At 38.8% G+C, this 24,133-nt stretch overlaps 2 protein-coding genes across 14 annotated transcripts in view; one reads left to right on the forward strand and one right to left on the reverse strand.

The window, feature by feature from the left end:
• Positions 1–383, reverse strand: part of dnaja2b (DnaJ heat shock protein family (Hsp40) member A2b) — a 6,484-nt gene extending 6,101 nt beyond the window's left edge. Inside the window, exon 1 of the mRNA XM_034686461.1 lies at positions 131–383. Within this exon, the coding sequence (XP_034542352.1) occupies positions 131–208 (78 nt within the window). The 5' untranslated portion in view covers positions 209–383. The remainder of the gene's footprint in view (positions 1–130) is intronic.
• ppp6r2b (protein phosphatase 6, regulatory subunit 2b) overlaps positions 1–23,889 on the forward strand; it is a 24,307-nt gene extending 418 nt beyond the window's left edge. The window contains exons 1-26 of one of the 13 annotated variants that reach the window (XM_034686460.1): positions 3,892–4,301; positions 4,376–4,491; positions 6,046–6,186; positions 6,299–6,454; positions 6,565–6,663; positions 6,981–7,167; positions 7,929–8,066; positions 8,141–8,206; positions 8,319–8,431; positions 8,529–8,642; positions 8,822–8,942; positions 9,136–9,297; positions 9,378–9,608; positions 9,710–9,774; positions 9,864–9,979; positions 10,076–10,161; positions 10,256–10,351; positions 11,151–11,248; positions 11,332–11,389; positions 11,750–11,871; positions 11,954–12,129; positions 12,294–12,450; positions 12,670–12,749; positions 14,034–14,229; positions 16,174–16,296; positions 18,357–23,889. In XM_034686460.1, the coding sequence (XP_034542351.1) occupies positions 6,327–6,454; positions 6,565–6,663; positions 6,981–7,167; positions 7,929–8,066; positions 8,141–8,206; positions 8,319–8,431; positions 8,529–8,642; positions 8,822–8,942; positions 9,136–9,297; positions 9,378–9,608; positions 9,710–9,774; positions 9,864–9,979; positions 10,076–10,161; positions 10,256–10,351; positions 11,151–11,248; positions 11,332–11,389; positions 11,750–11,871; positions 11,954–12,129; positions 12,294–12,450; positions 12,670–12,749; positions 14,034–14,229; positions 16,174–16,294 (2,730 nt within the window). In that variant the 5' untranslated portion in view covers positions 3,892–4,301; positions 4,376–4,491; positions 6,046–6,186; positions 6,299–6,326 and the 3' untranslated portion in view covers positions 16,295–16,296; positions 18,357–23,889. The other 12 variants (XM_034686447.1, XM_034686448.1, XM_034686450.1 and 9 more) reach the window with 12 other exon arrangements.
• The last annotated feature ends 244 nt before the right edge of the window (positions 23,890–24,133 follow it).

The raw sequence follows: 24,133 nt of genomic DNA on the forward strand, positions 1-24,133 counted from the left end.
TCTCCAGCCTGCGTTCAGTAAAGCAGCTAGCTCACGATAAAGGCCACTTTATTTTCCTCTTATCTTTTCTGTGTTCTGCTCGTTAGATTTGTACTCCGACACATTTCCTAATCTTTCTGAAGTCACGTACCTTTTTGAGCTCATTCTCAGAGGCAGAAGGTGAAACTCCGAGGATGTCGTACAGCTTAGTATCCACAACGTTCGCCATGATGCTAACCGGCTAAACAGAGAGAGAGCTTCTGCGGAGGGAGCAGAGAGGAGCCGGCTGGGACTGTCGAGGGCTGCCAGAGACTCCGACCATAGACTACGACAGAAACAAACACCCACAAACACCCACTCCGGAACAGATGGCAGAAAACACGCAGAATAAAACACCTTCTTGTATAAATGTACGGAAAAGGATTAGGGCCACTGAAAAAATATATAAATATATTAAGGACCAATTTTTTAAATTATTATTATTATAATTATTTTGAGATAAAAGTCAGAATTCTGAGATTAAAGTCAGACTTCTGAGATTAAAGTCAGAATTCTAAGATTAAAGTCAGAATTGTGAGGAAAAGGTCAGAATTCTGAGATAAAAGTCAGAATTCTGAGATTAAAGTTAGAATTTTGAGATAGAAGTCAGAATTCTGAGATTAAAGTTAGAATTCTGAGATAAAAGTCAGAATTCTGAGATTAAAGTTAGAATTCTATGATTCAAGTCAGAATTCTGAGATTAAAGTCAGGATTGTGAGATTAAAGTCAGAATCCTGAGTTTAAAGTCAGACTTCTGAGATTAAAGTTAGACTTCTGAGATAAAAGTCAGAATTCTGAGATTAAAGTCAGAATCCTGAGTTTAAAGTCAGACTTCTGAGATTAAAGTTAGACTTCTGAGATAAAAGTCAGAATTCTGAGATTAAAGTCAGAATTCTGAGATTTAAGTCAGACTTCTGAGAAAAAAGTCAGAATTCTATGATTCAAGTCAGAATTCTGAGATTAAAGTCAGACTTCTGAGATTAAAGTTAGACTTCTGAGATAAAAGTCAGAATTCTATGATTCAAGACAGAATTCTGAGATTAAAGTCAGACTTCTGAGATTAAAGTTAGAATTTTGAGATAAAAGTCAGACTTCTGAGATTAAAGTCAGAATTCTGAGATAAAAGTCAGAATTCTGAGATTAAAGTCAGAATTCTGAACTCTTCAATGGCCCTAATCCTCTTCCGTAGAAACAGCCAAAAGGCTATGCGTTTATTTGTTATTATATTATTACGTGTTGAGAAAAGTAGTTTATTATTTGCAAAAGCGTTAGTGCCTACATGACTGATATAGCTGTTTATTATCTTTGACTTCCAGGTGAATGCAAAAAACACATATGCATATATCAACAATTTATATTTAATATCCAGATATTGAATATGTGCAGGCAACATGGTGTAGTTTTTTTTAGATTAAAAATATACAGGCCGAGTTATCCATCTAGCTGCTGTTATTCTGTTGTTAAAAAATAGAAAAATCAATACCGTTGCCCTTTTGTGACCCATAAAAGAAAAAACTGACAGGAGGATGTTTAAATTGTTATTTTTTTATCTGTAACATCTGCCGACGAGATGTCTGAATAGAGGATTTACAGCATGCTGGGGGGGAAAAAATTCCCACAACAGAAATTCTTAGGCAACTTTTGCCTGGTAAAAGACATCAGTATGAGATTTTTTTTGGTCAAAAAGAGGACTTCTCAAGCCCAAACTCTGCAGAGATGAGAGGTAACCTACCCTCAGGGTCAATTATCCAAAGTTTCTCAGGGGAGCTTTAAGGATGAAAATCATTATGGAGAAGTCAATGAATACAGAGGATCTGAACTCGTTTTATTTTATGCTAACCGTGTTGGCTCATGTGTTGTGGGTGTTTTTCATTTTGCCAGGCAATAGAGCTTCAAGGGGTAAAATAATAAATGAGAAACATGTAACCTGAAACCACAACAAGCTCTGTTCAGATGCAGTAACAGGTGTCCAGAGTCACTCTAATTAATGGATGAGCTGCATTGGATTTGCTCATGTCTATAGATCATTATACGCTTATTGTCAGAGCATTTTTTAATAACTGACCTTGTATGTGTCTTTAGCCTTTAGATCTCAGTCATAGGGTTTATAATGTATATGCACCATCAGCTTGCCATTGCAAAATGTTCACGTGCCTTTATTGTATCCTATTGATCTGTGTGCTTCATTATGGTGCAAGATAAAGCTTGTTTACTTTTTGTGTAGAACAGTAGGACTTTGAATCTGAACATTTTACTTCAACGCTTGATGCTGCCTCAGACATCTGTTTTTCAGTGTGACATTAATTTTACTGAGAATGTTACTGTAATGCTTTCAGTGAGAAGTTTTCTTTGTGTTCACAGAATGTTCTTAAATAACATTCTCTAAAAACCTTCATAAAATGTTAAGTGGCAACAGTGCTCGAATATCATGCCTTAATGTTCTTCAAACATTTACAGCAGGAAGTTTTCTTTATGTTCACAATTTGTTCTCAGATAATGTACTCTGAAAACATTCAATTATCTGTTACCCAAAGAATGTCATCAAAACATCCTTTGAATGTTAAAGATAAAACATTTTATCTTTGTGCTAATGAAATATCACCAGAATATTCTTAAATAAAAACATTTTGTGATTTCAAACATCAGAAACATCCTGAAAACATTTTTTAACATGTTGCTTGAGAATGTTACTTCTTTGTTATTAAGTAGCATTATGGGAACATTAAACATTAAATAATCTTTTACCTAAAGAATATTATCAAAACATGATCTGAATTATATAGACAAAATGTTATTCTTTCATTTATAGTTAAAAAAAGGAACATTATTTAAATCAATAAAAATCATTCAGATGTTCTTTTAATATTTCACTCAAAACCTTGTCTGTTACCTAAAGAATATCATCAAAACATCAGCTGAATGCCAAAGACAAAATGTTGTTCTTTCATTAATAGTGAACAAAAAAGGAACATTATTTAACCCTCCTGTTATGTTGCAGGTCAAACTGACCCTTTTTAACGTCTATTTTAAGCAATATATGCCTTCCAAACCAGCAAAATACAGTATTCAAATCTAGGCAGCATGTGACAGAAGAGGAGTCGTGTTAATTTATCAACATCGCATTTTCCAAAATTCCCCAGCTTAACTTCCCATGGAAATTTACTGGGAACTTTCTGGAAATTTACCTTAAATTCTCCACCCCTTTGCAACCCTAGTGGTCCATAAGCTGATATTGTCCTTCAGGAAAAAATGGTAACTGTTCATTACAATCTCTCCCAGCCCTAAGTGATCACATTGTTACTTCTAACTGTCCGTAACATTCATATGTTTTTAACCCTCCTGTTATGTTGGGGGTCAAATTGACCCTTTTTAAAGTCTATTTTTGATAATATATGCCTTCCAAACCAGATAAATGCAGCATAAAGATCTGGGCAACATGTGACAGAAGAGGTGTCGTGTTAATTTATCAACATCACTCCATAAAAAAAAAAAAATACATTCAAAATTTAAAATATAATAAACAAAAATATATGTCATGTAAAACTATTGAATTTATATTTAGGGCTTTCTAATGTACATTAAAAAAAGTTTTAACATCAATTGTAATGACAAATGAGTGAGTTATCCTCATTGAATCATGATCTGTGAGAATTAAAGAACACCAATGGAATAAATCTTGATTTAAATGGTCAAAAATTAGATTAAAAAAAAAAGGTGTATTGGGATCATTTGGGGTTCTGACACTTTTTGGATAATTAAATATGCCCCAGGTCAAATTGACCCAGGAACATTATTGCTGATCCAGAGAAACAAACATAACAGGAGGGTTAACAGAATGTTTTAGAACAAAAAATTGCTAGCTGGGATATTTCCTAGAATAGACGTTAAAAAGGGTCAATTTGACCTGCAACATAACAGGAGGGTTAATAATACATTTACTTGTTCTGGTGTTTACACAGATGATGGACAGCCAAACTTTTGATTACGTTTTTAGGTATCCGCCATTTTGATTTCCAAATCTGACTGATATGTCGTTGTCTGCTTGCTAAAGTATAATTTGTGGCCGTGTCAACACAGCAGCTCGACAGAACCTGCAGCCACCGAGTAGTAAGGGCGGTGTAAGTGACATTGCAGCCGGGGGAGGAAGGAAGGGGGGTAGTAGTGTCTTCAAGCTAACAACGCAGTCATGAGCAGCCTGGCATCATGGGCCTCTGGGTGACCTGCTGACAGACAAAGTCGCTGTTAAGCTTGCAGATGACGACTGATGAAATGATGGACGTAAGGTAACAAACGCTTGTCTTCATGTGGAAAATATGTAAGCAAACCTTTAATCTATGTGGTGTGTCTCACTGCAAAGTAGTCGGAGGGTTTGAATGAGGAGGACATCGTTAGCCAGGCTGCAGCCGTCACTAACACCTGATGTAAGCTTGTAATGTGACCGACATTAACCACCATTTACAACCTGCATGCATGGTAAGTGAAGCTGTGTAAACACTGCTTATAGAAGATAAGCTAGCTCACTTATTGTGGACTGTAGGCTAATTAATGCTAGCATCAATTCACGCTGATATTACCCTGTTATTACTAATGTCCACTTACAGCTAACTGCATCTGGAACCAGCTGATCCTAGCACGAAACAAGGCCTAGGTTTAGATATATCTGACCGTGCTAGTGATATTATTTGGCATTTAAATTCTATTACTCGCTATAGCTATGGGGAGGGGATGATTTGGGCTCTAGAACACCTGTTAGTTAAGCCTCAACATGTTTATTATAAGGGATTGGGAGACAGTTATTCTAGGGCAGGAGTGATCCTGGTGCTATGAAGGCTGTTTTATTTCCTGTATTCATTTTACAGTAAAACAATGTTTGTGGATCTCATGACCCATTAGTGACATGTTGAATTTGCTGCATCTGAAACAGTAGTATTTTCCCTGTAATTTAAGCAAAGCATGGTGGATATGTGGTATGATCATGGTGGGAATTTATTGAATTTATTTATGTTTCATTTAAAAGGATCATGCATATTAATTAACACTTCTGTAAATATGCCAGAATTAGCCAAAATACTAGTTTACACCCATAGTCCCTTGCCAGATGTAAAAAGGCTCCCTAAAAGTAAAAATAAAAGAAGGAGAAAAAGAAAAGAAAAATACAAATAGCACCATATGATTAAAAATGACTAAAAGCTACATAAGGACATGATATGACCGTCTTTAAGAAAGTGGTCATGGACATAAAATACATGAAGCAAGACAATCAGGAAGCAGCAATAAGGAAATGTTAAGGAAGACACAATCAGACAAAACAGGACAACATTTAACAGTGTTGTACACATTTGCATCCAACAGTGACTATCAATCATTAAACTAGCGGCATACAATTAAAATGAAGCAACGTACAGATGCACACAATGATTAGACAACAAAAGCAACAATAAGTAAGCTCCAAATCACCCTGTAAGATGTAATTAGTGATAGACCTATTCATTGTGCAATGCTATTATCGTGGATTTCTTACTGTATCATCGCATGGATTTGTTATTTTATGTGTAAGGTCTAAGGTGAGGGTCCTTTCCTAATACAGCCTCAGTCCAATGACAGCTCCTGTCTGCCTCATATTGTGCTACTGTCATCATCACCCTCTTTGTTCCATGTTCAAATTATTGTCAGCAAATGTAAGAAAGTACTTCTCCCTCCAACCTACTCACGTTTTTTAAGCAGAGGAATCTGTAATCCTCTTTAGTGCTAAGTTTATTTCTCCATGGGAGGGAGGGAGGAGGAGAGGGAAGGGGGGTAGGGGTGGTTTAACACAATTCTTACTCCATTCATTTGCTTTCGATAGGACTTGTTTGTGTGTTAGTGTGAAGCCGTTCTCAAAGCCTCCTAAGATGCAAATCTTCAGCACTAACTCAATTACAGATGCATTGCTTCCTGCTTGTTCCAGAGTGGAGTGCAAACCTCATCTCTGCACTTAGTGCTGACTTTTATCCTTCTTCTGGTTCTGTCTTATGGTCTCGTTCTCAGGTTGCAGCCAGTCTCTTCTGAATTCGGGTGTCTACATTTTGTGAATTTGCCTAAGCTGTCTGATGTGCACACTGAGCAATGTCAATAAGGCGAATGGTCGTTTAGCAAGTTCTGACTGAGGGTACAAGTCCTTGTCCAAAAGTAAGGTCATGCTTACATGTAGTGTAGTGATTCAGCACACAGTCAAAAGATTTAAATGTACATTTAAGCTACTTTGTTATGATACTATGTCATATCCTCCTCTGATCAACAGATAAGTGTGTGTGCTTGTGACGTCAGCCATGTTTTGGAAATTTGACCTACACACCTCCTCTCATCTGGAGGCTATACTGGACAAGGAAGATGTCACACTCGATGAGCTCATGGAAGAGGAAGATGTGCTGCAGGAGTGCAAGGCCCAGAACAGGAGGTCTGTGTGTTGTTGACTTTTTCAATTCAGCATTACCTTCATATGATAACATTACAATTTTACACAATTGCTGGTGTTGATGCTAACTGGTGCTTCTTATCACACTGTAGACTTCTCCTGTTCCTGTGCCAGGACCAGTGTATGCAGGAGCTGGTCCGTATGATTACCACAGAGCCCCCTGCTGGTGTAGAGGAGACAAAGCGCTTCAAGTAGGTGTTGGGCAGAAAATGCTGATGTAGTGTACCGTATCTAGAAAAAAATATGTTCTGCTGCCTCTGCAATCCATCTTATCTCTCACCTGCCATTTTGTAGTAGAGACGAGAGCTGACCTTTTAAAAAGGGTTCTTAATGCAGAATACATTTTGCAATTAAAGTGAGTTTTTTGCCAAATGGATAATCTACCCATGACAACGAACACAGTCCTGTTTTTCAGGTCGACCTTTATATTAATGTGCAAAGACATTTAAATAAGAATTGAATTTGCTTTGGGTTTTACTGCCAGGTGTGTTCTCTGCATCCATTACAGGTATCCAAATATAGCATGTGAGCTGCTGACATGTGACGTGGGAGTGATCAATGATAAGCTGGGTAACGAGGAGCCTCTGCTGGAAACTCTTTATTCCTTCCTGGAGCAGCCATCCCCCCTTAACCCCCTCTTGGCATCTTTCTTTAGTAAGACTATTGGGAACCTCATCACAAGGAAGACTGAGCAGGTAACACGCTCAATTCCACACTCACAAAATCACAAAATCAAAGAGCACAGTCAGACAGCTATGTTTTTTGTGTTGCCTTGATTTAATTCTCAGAGTCTGACAGGTGCTTACAGCAAAGTAATTGAAACTGCTATCACTGGGAGGTACTACCATAAGAACACTGTAAAGTTTAAGCTATCTTGAGATGCCAGCACACAGATGTTCCAATGCACAAAGCATCCTCATAGTTTATGTTTCACTGTGTTAGCAGTTGGGGATTCAGAGGTCAGATGGGCTGTCAATCAGAACAGCTTATTGTACCAGAGCTTGAAACTGCCTAAACGGATGACGTATTAATATTTAAGAGGGGTTGATTAAAATGTACTTAGGTGGCCCTTGTGACCTTGATCATATCTTTTTTTGGCCCTATGAGACTTTCAGCAAGGCATGATAGAGGATGGCAGTCTTACAAAGACAGCCACCAATGAGGCGATCATTTTTATGTTTGAATGCACAATTATGAGGAAATGATTATTTCACACTGGGAGAGGTACAGCAGACAGGTTTATAGCGTTCATAAAACCTGACTCAGCAGAATTCAAAGGGTATCCTGATTGAACTATACTGGCATGGGAAGCTTTTTTAACTTTCATACCAGAAAGAATATGCAACTAACAGATGATCATTTTTGTTCTATCTGAGACATAACTGATGTCTACAAATTACAAGTCCTCTTTTTGAATTGTTGTCATCCTGTTGCCTCTCTTCTCTGTTTTGCTCAGGTTATTAGTTTCCTGCGACGGAAGGAAGGATTCCTCTCCTTAGTCTTGAAGCATATTGATACATCAGCCATGATGGATGTGCTGCTGAGACTCATCAGCTGTGTCGAGCCTCCTCCCCTTCGACTCGAGACACTTACTGTATGAGACAAAATTACACACACTCATATTTTTACACATCACACAAATTAACATTGTCTTTTTTTTCGTAACAGTGGCTGAATGAAGAGAAGCTGGCCCAGAGACTCATAGAGCTCATTCACCCCGAGAGAGATGAAGAGGTATGAATTTACGTAAATAAAGTATACTATGACAAGCACTCACTGACTCTTCATAGGTAGTTTACAGGATTGATGTTTTGGGTTTCTTGTGTTCAACGTTGTGCCTCCACAGAGACAGTCTAATGCATCACAGACTTTGTGCGACATCATTCGCCTGAGCCGAGACCAGGCCAATCAGCTCCAAGAGATTTCACAGCCTGACCCTTTGCTTACTGTGCTGGAGTCGTAAGTCATACAAACACAATTCAGATGCATGTCCTGAACAGGATGTGGATTATTGTCCATTATTGTCCAATGGACTGATTGTGATGTGTTTCTACAGGCAGGAGTGTGTAGAACAGTTGTTGCAAAATATGTTCTCAGGGGAATGTAGTGAGAGCTGTATCATCAATGGGATTCAAGTTCTTCTCACATTACTGGAAATCAGGAGGCCCGTGTGAGTATTTGAATTTCAAACTGTGAATTTTTATCTACTTCTATTTTGAAAGAATCTCTAATTGACCTCTGGCCTTTGTTAGGTTTCCCTGTGATGATAGTCCTTTTTTTGACCATTTACGAAAGACTGAAATAATCTGTTTCCTGTTTTTAATCTGCTTTGGTCCGTGTTCATGACAGGGTGGATGGTGTAATGGATGCTCAGGGATTTGAAAGGAGTTACACTGTTAACAGCAGCATTTTGTTGGCCATCCAACCACACCTGAAACACTTCCACCAGCTACTTCTGGAGCCACCCAAGGTAATTAAAAAAAGATGTCATCTATTGGTTCTATATCAGTTGTTGTATTAAAAGATGACATGCTAAATATGTTTAGTATTAAAAAAAGAGATCTTCTGCAGGACAAAGATAAATCTCATATTTTCTTTAAGGGTTATGTTAGATTTTCTGGTATTAAGATTTTCCTCTTTCCCCTTAACCATCATGCTTTTAGCGAAATCCCATACTTACCACTTTGGGTGTGCTGGAGGAACCACTTGGGAACACACGTCTGCATGTTGCCAGACTGGTGGCCTCTCTGCTTTACACCAGCTCTGCGAGCCATGCAGTCGTTGCACAAGAACTCTGCCGTCTCAATACCATGGATCTGCTTCTGGTGAGATTTGCAAACATGTCACATTTTCAGAACACAGTGTCAATAAAGAGTCAGCTTCTGAAAATGTTTGTGTCTATTAGGACTCATTCTTCAAGTACACATGGAACAACTTCCTGCACCTCCAAGTGGAGCTCTGTGTTGCTGCCATCCTCCGGCCCTGCGCCCATGAAATGAGACTTCAAACTGGCATGGGATCCCAGGAAAAATTCAAGTCTAATCCGGAGGCTCCACAGGAACAGGCTGTGTCTGAAACCCCTTCTGAACCGCCAATCACCCCTGACAACTCTGCACACAATCTGATGGTGACACATGTAGGTGTCTCTGCTGTGCTTAATGTGACATTTTACTTACTGAGAAAAAAACACACATTGAGTCAAAACATTTGATTGAGTCTATCTTTGTCTCTTATAAGTTGTTTCAGCACTGCCACCTTGTCCAGAGGATTCTTGGGGCTTGGGAAGAGAATGATAAATTACAGTATGGAATTTTGAAATTATGGCCTTTCATTTATTTTGTTTTCTTCTGCTAATAAGGGGTTCCCTAAGTGTGGTACTTTCTATGTTCAGGTCAGAAGGTGGTATGAGAAGAGGGTACATGGGACATCTGACTAGGATTGCCAACACAGTAGTCCACAACTTGGAGAAGGGCCCAGTTCACACTCAGATTAGTAGCCTAATTTCAGGTGTGTGTATGTGTTAATAAGTTCACTAAAATTCCTGTTTGAGAGAATGTGATTAGAATATGCATATTGTTTTTGATGATGTTGGTTTGGATGTAGAGCTGCCAGAAGACTGCAGAGGGCGCTGGGAAACTTTTGTGGATCAGACTCTGTCAGAAGCCAACAGGAAGAACACTATAGACCTGGTAAATACACACACACATGCTCATCTTCATCCCACTTATAGCTGTTTGTTAAACACACAAAATCTCAAATCTGGCTGTGTTTTTTTTGTTGTTGATGTTTTTTTGTGACCAGGTTGGCAGTGGAAACCCACGCCCTTCTTCAGAGGATGATATGGAGAGCCCATTCCCTAAAGAGCTGACACTACAGCAGGTACAAAAACTGTGGATAAGCACACATATAGGGGTCGGAATCGAAAACCCGATCCGACTTAGAACCCGTTCTAATTGATCAATTCCATTGGAAATGCACACCTCACATCACGGTACATGTTGCGGTACGTTGCATTACGTTGCATTACTTTGCATTACGTCACACACTCTGCGACGCAGAACCCCTGGGTGCAAATACCTCAAATATGCTGAAGCATTTGTCGACTCGGCCTTGAAGTTTGGGGTTCGCATCTGGCCGAAGTGGAGAAGGTTGGTGAAACCCCTACACCTACCTCTCCCCTTTCGGAGTCTGGACGCTTTCCCTCAGGCTCGAGGAGCCACGTCCGGACTCACACGGCCGAAAATGAGGCACAGAGAGCGGGTAAAATACCTCCGCGATGACATGAAGGAAAAGCATTTTTCTTCTCCAAATTCAAAGTCTTTTCATCCAGGCTCGAGGGGCCACGTCCGGACTTGCACGTCCGAGAATGAGGTCAACCTATTGTTCAGTATGTTCAAGTTGAATATGTTCATGTTCAGTCTTGTGCAGACATAATTTTGGAAAAAATAAAATGGTTCCTTTTGGTGCGGAAGACTGTGTAGAACAATTTTTTTTCCCCCTCAAAAAAATACTCAGGAATCGTTAGGAGAATTGATAAGGAATTAGATTGATAAGCAGAATCGACAATGGCATTGACATTGATAAAATCTTATCAATTCCCACCCCTACACACATATGAAAAATATTGAGTCCAGCAAAGTTGTTGATCTAATTGTGGTTTCTTCAATGTGTGTCTCAGGCCTTTTCAGACTACCAGATCCAGCAGATGACGGCTAACTTTGTTGATCAGTTTGGCTTCAATGATGAGGAGTTTACCGATCACGATGACAGCATTGGGTAAATTTACAGACATTCATCACTGTATCAAACACACAAATTTGTATTGTGTTATAATGAAGGGATTTCTACTGTTATTGCAGGGCAACATTTGATCGTATTGCAGAGATCAATATTAACATTGATGCAGGCCAGGAGAGTGTGAGTTTTTTAATTTTCTTTAATACACATTTTATCACATTTTCACTTTTATTAGTTTATAAGTTTTATACTCAAAGTTTTGGAGCTTTAAGTGTCTTTAGTGGTACTTACAATAATACAACAATGAACCTTATGGCCATTAGGGGCCATAAAACACAATACATTATGCCTAACAGACAACCACCACATGTCACAAGCCTACACAATTTGCAGCCAGGTTTATCCTCCACTCACATAATATTCATTTAAACTAATGCCAATAAAAAAATTCTAAACAGTTAAATGTGTTTTTTGTTCTGCAGCATTGTGATAATGCTGACCAAGCTCAACACGTCTGCACTGTCAACCTTTCCTTTGCAGGCTAATACAGCTGTGTTTGAGGCTTGTTCCAAGGAGAGGATTCAGCCCTTCGATGATGATGAGGAGGACATTTGGGAAGAGAAAGAGATCAACTTTGCGACACAAGCCAAGGCCCGTAACAGGTAGACACACCACAGTTATCATGGGATGCCTTCACATCATGTTTTAGCAGTGTGACTTATTTGTCCTTTCGTCTGTTTCAAGGTTTGGTGGGTCACAATCATCCCAGAGCTCAGCGACCAGTAAGGCTTCTGATAGAACAGCAGCTCCTGGCACAGGGGCACCTACCAGAGAACAAAACTCAGACTCTGAGGAAGAAGAAGATCCTAAAGATGACCTGGATCCTTTCTCAAGTCTGGCCCACAGCGATGCATCCAAGAGTGAGAAATATATAGATCAGTCAGATATACTTTATTTATCCCGGGGAGGGAAATTCGGTCATTACGGAGATGCATAGTTGTTTTGCTTTATGTGTTGGAGACGGAAGTAGGTCTTGGGCAAGTTGGCTAAAGTACAGTGTATTTGTGATGCTCTTCATACTCAGATACAGGCTGGATTGCAGACTTTGGGGAGGTGAACTCACAGGCTCCTGCAGCAGGAACAGGATTTTCAGCCTGGGGCTCTACAGACCCCCAACCAGCTGCCACAGATACTGAGGAGAAAGGATGGGCCAAGTTCACTGACTTTCAGCCTTTCTGCTGGTCAGTCGTGAATGATGGAGCTTTTTTTTTGTTTTGGGGAAGTGGGACTATCACAGCTTGATGTTGTGTGTTTGTTTTTTAATTGAAAACAATATCTTTAACAGCAGAAACCATGGACACAATATGACAAATCAGTGCAATCTGTGTGTATGTAGTTAATTAGTGGTACTGAATTATTTAAAACCATGTTTTTAATTGTCTGTGTAACTTCTGTTCCAGCTCTGAAACAGGCCCCAGATGCAGTTCTCCTGTGGATTCGGAGATTAGCGGATCAGACAACACCAAACTAAACCAGAACCGTAAGTTGATGCAATATGGTTCTAATAATTTAAAATAATGAAAGGCTTTAACTTTCATAAATTACAACTAGCTGACTAAACAAATGAATACACGGTAGAGATTTAAACAAGGTAATGTGGCGGTAAGACCAAAGAGTCATAAGATCCTATCTTATATGCATTTGGCAGCTCTAAATAAATGGGTCACAGTCTCTTTCTCCTGTGATGAGTTAACTTTTCAGTGAATTTTAGGACACAATCCTATGAAAATTGTGCTGATTTTCCAGCTTTCAAATCTTGACAAATTAGACAATTCAAAAAGAAATAATGTAAACTCGGGATATGCATAATTAATCAATTATTGATTAATTGATTGTTAAGAAATTACTCGAAACACGCATTTTTGTTATCAGTTTTCCGTCACGTGGAACAAACATCATGTGGTCTCATATTACACTCAGCTATCAGGGAGGTGTTTTAAGTTTAAAGCATGTTTCGATGTGAATCAGCTGTTAAAGGTGTTGCACATGGCGGACACGCTCAGCTGGCGGCTGCGGCTGTGCGTCAGGTCTCCACATGTGCTTCTTAAAGAGGATCAATACACAACTCCTGCCAACAACGACAGGAGGGTTGACAACTTTAAACAGGACATTTCCCACCTTTAGGTACAAAGCCAAAAGTCTATTGGGAATTGCTAGTACGCTATGTTTGCAGAGCAGCAACATCAGATCCGTCTGGGCTTTTCTGCAGCTGGACTGATTATGACCAGGTTGCGCTCCCGGCTGACACCTGACCAAAAACACATGTTTATTTTTCTCAATAAAAAACGAGTAGACAGAAAACTGAACTCGATGAGTCTGAAGTACTTTGTTAGTATTATGAGTTAGTATTATTATTATTGTCTTTATGAGCCTGATGGTTGATTATCAGTGTTAAACATGCACCCGTATTCAATACCTTCAGTTATATTCTTATTTTTTTGCAGTAGAAAATATAATTTTGGTGGGAAAAAACGTTTTTGGCCTTGTTTTTAACATTAGAAAGAATAGTAATGTTTTTTTTTATTGATTAATAGATAATTGATCGTTAACATTTCCAAAAATCGATCACGGAAAATACTTGAAATGTACATCCCTAGTGTAAACCACAAATTGTGTTTCAGTGCTCTAGTGCTGTTTGCAAATATTTCAGTTTGATTCAATACCTCTGTCTGGTGTAAAGTTAGCCCACTCTAATGAACATCACATACATTTCCATTGTGAACTCACCACTGACTAAAGTCACACCATGTTTCTTCTTCTGCAGCGTGTGTGTGGAGTGTGTGCGTGGCAAGAAAAGCTCCACTGGTGGCATCCGACTCCTCCTCCTCCAACAGCTCAGACAGCGACGAGGAAGAAGGGAAGACAGAGTCCTCAACCAGTGAGACCATCACCACAGGGGCTGGCAAGGAGACCATTCGGCTCACTGTGGATGCCAAAAATGAGAGGGCAGTCTTCAGCAGGTACACCATGAGGTTTTTCTGCTCTGTCTTGATTGGCACAGTCAGTGTATTCCCCCCCATCTCTTGTTGTACTCTGACGTGCTTTACAGACCTTTTCCACTCCAAACTCTTCTCCCCCACCCCACAGTGTTACCTCCACCTTTTCTGTTTTTCTTCTGACATTGCCCTTTTCCTGTCTGTTCCCTTCTTTCTCATTCCCCTTTGACTCCAGAGTATTCAGACCAGCAGTAAGACGGTATGTTGTGCTTGAGGTCCTCTGCTCTGGAGCGTGGAATGTTCTCCTAAAGTTGTGTGAAGGATTTGAAAAAAGGCCATCATGAGCACAGATGTACCACATGTCTGTTTGTTTGCTTGTTGAATTTAATAGGATGTGATGCAACAGTATCTTTTGCCATATTTCAGAACGAGCCTAACTCATCACAGAAATATACTAATTCAGAAGAGTTGACAACTGTAGAGCTCTGCCACCTCTATTCCTATGCCAGGCTTCATTCATATTCACAACCAAACAGTACTGGTCTTCCCTCGGCATGAAACAGACCACTCAGCATTTGTAGGGAACTTACTTGTTTTATTACACCAACATATGAGAGCAGTGTTTGACAATCGTGCTTAAAGCTGGGGTTGGTTGTCACGGAAAACTAGCATAAATTTGAATGTAACATTTCCTCAGGACTCACATGCACGAGCGCCATTGTTTCACCATATGATGGTGACTGATTCAAAACCGGACCTCACCAAATTATTATCATAGTGAAAGTTAAAAACACAGACAAACATGGCTGCTGTAAGTACTCACAACTGTCATGCTAGCATTATCCAGTTGTACCAGTGACACAATATCAGGAGAAAAGTTATAATACATATAATACTGTAACAGCTCTACTGTTTGTTAAACGTGTTCAGTGTAGATGCTCTTAATTCCTACAGTGTTGACAGTTAGTGAAGGCATCAGGAGACTGAGGTGTACAGTGTGCGAGCGGGAGAGAGGAGAGACAAGCAGGAGAAGTTTTTCATTCATTCAAACACTGATTGTTGCTTTGTTGGTTGCCATGCTCACGGCCGACAGTGACCGGTTATTAAAGCTCAACGTGTTCACGAACCAGCTCGTCATCCCTACAGCGTCATGATGGACGCTACAGTACATCTACATTTTCTGTAGGACTTACTAAATGTCATTAATTCTTTTGCTTGTCAGAGCCCCTGTGGTGAGAGCTTTTTAGACTCTGATCCGGACTACAGTCCTGAGCAAAGCACCTCATCGGGTCAGAGGGGACAGTAAATAGAGACAGGGGAAGCAGAGGCAGGGGACGGGGAGTGCACCCCGGGGTAATGTAGTTAAACCAGAGGGGAAGTTTACTCCGGCTGTAGATAGCAGCTTTTTTTCACTCTTTTTTTAAGAGCACATTATGTATTGATTACCATCGGGACATAAAGATCATTTTAACCAGTATAACAAAAGTGTATCTAAATCTGACTACCAACCCCAGCTTTGAACTACATAAAGAAAATCAGTGAGATTAAAAAGGCCTAAGTTTGTGTGATTTGTTTTATCTCTTAGAGCACCCACTCTACTAACAGTATGTCAGATAGCATGCTATGAACAGAGGTTGCAACCAAAATATCAGCATTCTAACAAGTCCTACGTTAGCAAATTACTAACACGCAGTGCACCTAAAAGCATGCTGGAGTTCTAAAAAAATCTCAGATGAAATTTACAAGTCACAACATTAACACAAACCTTAGTGTCTCCCTTCGATTTGGGTCAGTCACATCCAGCCGACGTCAGGAGAGGGGATGCAAGGGTTGCTGTACGTGCTGGACATGATAATGGCCGATGTGGACATCTTAAAAGCAGATAATTGTGATGAAATGCAGCCAGAAGCAGAAACCATCATCAGCAGATTGCTCTTTACAGTGTATTCTTGATGATTTTTTTTATAGTGATGCAGAGAAGGTGCCAGCAGAGGGACACTCCATCAAAGACAAAGAGAGTGAAAAAGGAACCTCTCCCAGCCCATCTTCGGCCGGCCCAACTGCGCAATCGGCTGCTGTCACACAGTAAGTGTATGTTTTTTTATGTGCATTTGTTAATGTCCATGTCAATAGTTGCTCCTGAGCTTTTCCTGCTATGAAGAATTGAAACATATCTGTGATACAAACAGTGAGTAGTCTGGAAATTAGGGTAAAACATCTTAGTCAAGTGCTTTGCTTTTGCCCAAAATGTTCCCCTCTGGTTTAACTGTATCTTTAAAATTTATTCTGCAATGAAACTGAAATTAGTTCATCCAAACAGTGTTAATTTCGTCAACGAAATTATGACAATAAATGTTCGTCAACGACTCATTTTTTCATGACGAAAACGAGACTATGACGAGCTAAAGTGCATCACTGATAATAAAAACTCTGACGAACAAAGGTTTTGATTTTGTTGACGAGACGATGATGAGACGGAATATTTAGTGGCGGGCCGTTGGACATTAAGAATCCATGTTTCCCCCGCTGTGCGTCTAATCTTTAGAAATAAAAGTGATGCATTCCTGTGACAGGCTGGGTTATTATCTGAGGGGCGCAGTGTGAGCCTGGTCTCTACCTGCAGCAGGTGTGCTGTGTGAACCAGCTCTCCCCACCTCCATGCCAAGACACAACCGGGGGACGTCTGTTTAATATTTGATGTTTGCCATTTTTGCTGCTATTATCGTAAAAAGCTCCGCGTCTACGGCTTGATTTTATTCAGTTTGGTGATACATCAGACACATTTACTAAGTTTTGATCAACTCTTTGTTGAAAGATGCAGATGCATTTCAGAGTGCCGTGAACTGACTGTCCAGTGCACCTGTCACTGCAGGTGCATTCAAGGACCGTCGTAAATGTGCAATACAGCCCTTTCATGGCATTTTTCTGCGAATCAAGAGAATCAAAATACGGTCACATCAAGAATCTTTTCTTTTTGACATTTTAGCAGAGACAGGGCGAATTATTCAACTTAAGATATCACACAAGCAAAAATGTTAAAGGAGTGAAATGTTGATGATTTTAACACTTGGTATAACCCTGTTACCAATATCTGATCGACTACATGAATTATTTAAAAAGTGAAGATGTTTTGGCAAAAATCAAAGACTAAAATGTTTTGAGTTTTTGTCGACTGAAACTAGACTAAAACTATAAAGGACTGAAAAGACTAAAATGTGACTAAAACTTACAGGCATTTTCGTCTAAAGACTTAGACTAAATCTAAAATAGCCGCCAAAATTAACACTGCATCCAAAATCCTCTAATTAAAAGTTAATAATGTAGGTGTTACACCACTGCTTCAACTCCACAGTGAGGCATATTTCAAGTATAAGTCCTTGGACAAACAGCTGGTGTAACATGCAACACACCCACAGCCACGTGTTCACATTGTAACCTATGGCTTACACTCAACAACAGATCCCTTTCTTCTTCATTCTTGAATAATGTTGCAGAGATTTTTTGAAATTTTTTTTTAGTCATGGTGTATTTATTGAATTTTCCATACAGACAAAGATCAAATACAACAAAGACAATAAAGAAATAATAAAGAGAAAACCTGACAAAATTAGATACAACTGGCTTCCAGTCACAGGACAGCCAAGGGAAAGAGAATATTGGAAAACAAAAGAATGACAATAACAATTAAGAAATATATAAATAAATTACATAAAAATAAATTGAAAAGTGCACCAGATCACAGAGTTTGCGTTTTTACAGAGCCATACCCCTTTTCATCTATCAAGCGGCACTGTCAATCGCTCCACGTAAGAAATAAAAGGATGCCATACTCTATCAAACTTCTCGGTGGATCCTCGTAGTGTGTACCTTATCTTCTCTATTTTGAGAAAATGCATGACCTCACAAATCCACCAGCTGAAAGTAGGAGGACTGTCACTCTTCTAATTCAAAATAATTAGAAGTAGGCTGTACGACTCAACTGCATTTTAGTCAGAGTGAGTTCCCCCGATAGCACCCCAAAAAGACCCAGAAGAGGACACGGTGTAATAGTTTGACCTGTAAGCTCTGAGTATACATCAAATATTGCAGACCAAAATGTTTTGAGGTAGAGATTGTTTTTTTATGTATCTTTTCTCTTTTGTGTCTTACAGAGAGAAGCAGCCCTCAGCTAATGGACCGGGTTAACAATGCAGCACAGACACGCACACAAGCCACAGCTTCACACGCTTCATTCAGAACACAAACATGCAACCTTTGCTTCCTGTTAGCAGCTCTCCAACACCCCCTCATGTGTCTGAAGAAGAATGGGAGACCCTCCTCACAGCTGAGGTCAAACAGCCCTTCACAGTATGTACACTGGACACACAAAGCTACACATGGGTGACCCCGATCTCTCCCTACACCTTCATGTCATTATTACAACTGAATGGCTTCTAAGAGGATGCGTGTTTTTAGAAAAACATTTTGTAGTGCCAGAACCCCAAAGCCAAATCATGTTACATACTTATGAGCTGTAAAAAATTTGATTTTCCCATTGACCTTTGTGAAAACACTGTATACTGTTGTCATGAGCAGAGGCTACACACAGTGTGTCAGCCGTGGCACTTTAATACTAAAACAAATACATGAGGCTAAAATTACACCTTTTTCTTTAATGCAGCATCAAAGTTTCAGATTGTTTGAGCATGTTGGCTCTCTGGGAATAAAATCACAGCCCAGAGATTTTTTTCTATCCAAGCAATTGACTGTTTACACTTTAGTAAAAGACTGTATCTGAATAATCAGCCAAGACTAAAAATGCCAAGATACTTGCAAGGCTAGCTGCCATTTTCACTTCAGCATTTCAGTGTACACAACAGGCAGAATTTTAATTAGTGCAATTAATGTGCAAGTGACGATAATTTGGCTTCATTCTTTCAACTGTGCAACCTTGATCAATTCTCAGTCCAAGGTAGATGTCCTTTGCTTTGACCGTTTAGAACATACAGGCTTTTGGTTCAATCGGAGCATCATGTGTTACTTCCTCCTGAAACCTCAGACAAACTCATGTTGTTTAGAGGTATGTGTGTGCTGTTGTTTGTGTGTGTGTGTGTGTGTGTGTGTGTGTGTGTGTGTGTGTGTGTGTGTGTGTGTGTGTGTGTGTTTTTGTGAGAGAGAGAGAGAGAGAGAGCTCTGTCAGAGGTACAGGGTACATTCTCAGGTCAAAAGAGATGTGTGCAGACACAAAGAAAGCACACCTGTGAACATACACGCGCATACACACACACACCCCCAAACAATCATTTATACATGTACACAACCGAATCTATAAATACACGCAAAAAAAAGAACAAAAAACTCCTACAGGACACAGTAAAGTGCACATATTAATTCATATCACCCTCAGAGCTGTTTCAATGTAATATTGTGACATTTGAACCTGTATTAGGTTGTGGCTATTCTTGGTAATATGTAAACGTACTATTAATGTAAACAGTATATATAAACATTATATCTATTTTTGGAATAAATCCAACGTATGGAAAGGCGGTTGTTTTGCAGGATGCAACGTGTGTATCATGTATGTGTGTGCTGTACTGTTGAAATGAGGCAATAATGACGTGTGTGTTTCCGTTAATACCCCAGCATCAGTTCCTGCTCCTCTGATAAATGCGTCCTCTGTGGAGGTTTGGGTGTGTGTGTATGTATGTGTGTGTGTGAGTGTAAGTATTCTGCAATATGTCCTCCTTGTTTTTACTTAATAGATCATTTTGGTTTAGTAGAACTTTGATCCATTTTTTTTTTATCTGCTTTTAACAAGATGACAGCTTAACCAGTCATAATACAGAACAGTCACCACAAAGCAGACTGAAACACATCATCAACTTTGACATATTATTAGTTTGCATATTTTCTTTGTGAGTAGATTGGGAAGAATACAATACGCTTTATTTGATCTTAATCATGTAGTTTTGGTTTTGGAGTTTTCTCTTTTCTTTTGTCAATGACTGATTTTAACCCTCCTGTTATGTTTGTTCGTCTGGAACAGCAATAATGTTCCTGGGTCAATTTGACCCGGGGCATATTCAATTATCCAAAAGTGTCAGAACCCAAAATTTTTAACTCCATTACTAACAATTTAAATCAAGATTTAGTCCATTGGTGTTCTTTAATTCTCACAGATCATGGTTCAATGAGGATAACTCGTTTTTCATTAAAAATCATGTTAAAACTTTTTTTAATATACATTGGAAATCCCATAATATAAATACAATAGTTTAACATGACATAGATTTTTGTTTATTTTATTTTAAAATTTGAATGTATTTTTTTTTTTTTTATGAAGTGATGTTGATAAATTAACTCGACTCCTCTTCTGTCACATGTTGCCCAGATTTTTATGCTGCATTTATCTGGTTTGGAAGGCATATATTATCAAAAATAGACTTTAAAAAGGGTCAATTTGACCCGCAACATAACAGGAGGGTTAAAAACATATGAATGTTACCAACAGTTAGAAGTAACAATGTGATCACTTAGGGTTGGGAGAGATTGTAATGAACAGTTACCATTTTTTCCTGAATGACAATATCAGGTAATGGACCATTAGGGTTGCAAAGGGGTGGAGAATTTAAGGTAAATTTCCGGAAAGTTTCCAGTAAATTTCCATGGGAAGTTGAGCTGGGGAATTTTGGAAATATTCCAAATTTGAAACTTTTTATGGGAATTATGGGAAATAATGGGAGTTAACTGGGAATTAATGGGAATATATTGGAGTTGAGGGTAATTTAATGGAAAGGTATCATATCCAAGCATAAATATGTTTTGTTATACGCAGACATCCAAAAAAATAATACAATAAAAAACAGATGTATTTGTAAGTAGAACTTTATCAAGTGTTAAATATTTTATTGAACAATCAATTCTTTCATTGAAGAACAAAAACATGAATGTTGAGTTAAATATTACTCATCCCCCCGACCCAACCCAGTAGCAATCTACTGTATGAATACATTTATTTGTGATATTTGTAAGTTAAACATTAGTACCATACAACAAATTAGTTAATATATATTACCACGTAATATCATCAAAACTTACTTCACGTTGTGTAGTTCACAGGCTCAAATATGTGACTTCAATAGTCTTGTGCTTTGGGCTCAAAAGTGTGGTCAAGGATTCTAGAAATCATCTGTGCATGTGATTGAGGAATAGCATAGATATTCAACTGTACTTGCATTAAATCTGGTTGTTTTAGTCAGGATTATGCTAAAATATATTTTCCCCTACTATATTTAAGTTCCCTATTAAGAGCCAACCTTCAGTTTAGTAAATTCCTGGTTTATTCCCGTTTATTCCCATAGAAAGTTTCCAACTTTGAAAATTCCTGGAATTTTGCAACCCTATGGATCACTCTACAATGTATTGAGGTAATCATAACAGATAGAAATCTTGAATATCAGTAAAAACAAGACCAAGTTTGAAATCAACCAAAATGATCTTTTAAGCATGCATGAGCCAAACAGTCATGCTTTACTTTCTCTTTCTCCTCATCTCTCTCTTTCTCAGGGCAGGAGTTGACTTTAATTGCATATATGCCTATGAAATTATTTACTTAGATTGTTTGTATTTATTTTGAAAGCACTTTTCCAAAAAAAGCACTTTTGGTTTGTATTTGGTGGTGGCAGGTGCCGTCACATTAATCCCCACTCAGAGAGGTGGAGATGTTTGACTTGAATGAGTGAATCATGTAGATACTTTAGAATAGTTTATCTTCAATGCTTTCTGCCAAAGTGTGTCTTCCCGACCAGTTCACGACTTGGTTTCATATCTGTGAAGTAGCCTCCTTTCTTGCAATGTTCGCACAGGTGTAGATTTATGTAAAGCAGCCTTTCTTTCATGTGTGTTGAAAGTCATTTGACAGTGTTATCAGTAGTTGAGGAGGAGGCCACACATCAAAGAAAGATTCACCTGTGACCACAGACATTTATTTTTGCTTCTATCGGTTCAGAGCTGTTTGAAGTGAAGCTGTACAGAGAGGTTGAAGTCAGGGTAAGAGGAGAAAAAAAACAGGGCTGTCTCTTGTCAGGGTATGTGCAGGGTCAGAATATATCATCCTGTCTTTCGGTAGACCTTAGCACTGCTTCTGACCCTTATCTCTTTGGTTTCGGCATATGATATTTGTGTGTTTGTGTGCGTGTGAGTGAGTGTGTCTCCTTCACCCTGCGAGTCTGGTCTTTGTTTGCAGTGTAGCTACAAGTATAATGTGATTTTATGCACAAAAGCATGAGGTACAATACAGTCATCTTTAAGTGCCAATAAGTTGCACATTAGCTTCATTCATATCATAAAGTGTGTATTGCACAAAGATGTTCAGATAACATACTTTCTCTTACATACAGATTCAAATATCTACACTTTAATACTAGCTGATACCAAGTAGCCCTTCAATACTATTGGGATCACAAATTAGGGATAGACCGATTATCGACCGGGCCGATTATAGGCGCCAATATTCAGCATTTTGACGCATATCGGCATTGGCCTATTTTTGGCCAGTAAGAGATCAATTTAAAACTAGGTTATTTTGGCTCATTTCTCCCTGCAGTTCCTCATCACTGGGGACGAGCTGAGCAGCATACGTTGTGGCCCCTACAACTACTAGTGATTTAAAACTCATACAACCCCACTTCAAAAACACTGAAATATCCCTTTAAAACAAAGATAAGCGAAAGATTAACATTTCAGTTATATTGAAATTTTGGGAAACTTTTAGGGAGCTTTTTATTTGTTTAAGTTTTCATTTAACTTCATAAGACATGCTGCTGAGTCTGGGAGCTCCCTGCACTTTCAGACAAAGATGTCTATTGTCTAACATAAAGAAAAAAGCCTTTAACATGTTGCAAATCTGGAAAGCTGTTTAAAAAATATATATGTTTAAAGGCATTTAAACAGAGTTAAGTGTTGGAGTTTGTATTATTCAAAATTTTGACGCCAATATTTCCCCTTTTACTGCAAATGAATATCGGCTCTAAATATCAGTTATCGGCCTCCTTGACTACTAATAATCCGTATCAGTATCAGCCCTGTAAAAAACATATCGGTCTATCACTATTACAAATACATGATGTACTGGTGGAAAAACACAGATGTTTGATTTGCCAGCTTTGACTTAACTTTACACTCTCTGCTGGCACCATGTTGTTGTTGTTGTTTGTTGATTATTTACTTCAGACCATTTATTTCAAGGGATAGGATCTACTTGTTTATGGTATCCTTTATCCTCAGTGCATTGACTAACATACTCAGCGTCACCTGATACTGCATTTTAGGAGGTATCCCAGGCTGCTGCTGATTCTGGTATCGGTATCTGAACATCTCTTACCATCCAGTCAGAGCCCTAAACTTCAGAGACAATAAGCCTCTGGATCTAATGTCTATTTCTTACACCAAGCTAATTTCAAAGTTTAAATCTACCCCGCATCAAAGCGTATCATGTTTGTGTATGATAGTGTGTGTGAAAGTGTGTGTGGGGGGGGGGGTTGTGTTACAGACAGCTGTGTTGTAAAAAAAAATGCCTTTTTTGTAAAGTAGACTGATGCTGGTGTTTTTTTTTTTCATTTAGAGAGTAATGTGTCTGTTCCCTGTTGTCAATTTAGCTTGTAAATTCAGATATGAATCTAATAAATATGTCTGATCAATAAACAAGTGGAGTCTTGAGTTTGTTTCTCATTTTTAAATCCTGCTGTGACACAAACTGAACAAAGTGAGAGGAAGGCAGCAGACCTTTGGTAGCACAAATATGTTTGCCTTAGGGGCAGGTGAGCTTCCTGGTCTTTACTGTACGTCTTCCACACCAACAATTAACGCTACAGCTCCCCAAGTGCAAACATTAACCTGCCTGTCACATAGATCTTACTTTGCTGCAGGCAGAGCTGGAATGAGTTTG

This window comes from Notolabrus celidotus, chromosome 6, assembly GCF_009762535.1.
Source record: "Notolabrus celidotus isolate fNotCel1 chromosome 6, fNotCel1.pri, whole genome shotgun sequence".
NCBI lineage: Eukaryota > Metazoa > Chordata > Actinopteri > Labriformes > Labridae > Notolabrus > Notolabrus celidotus.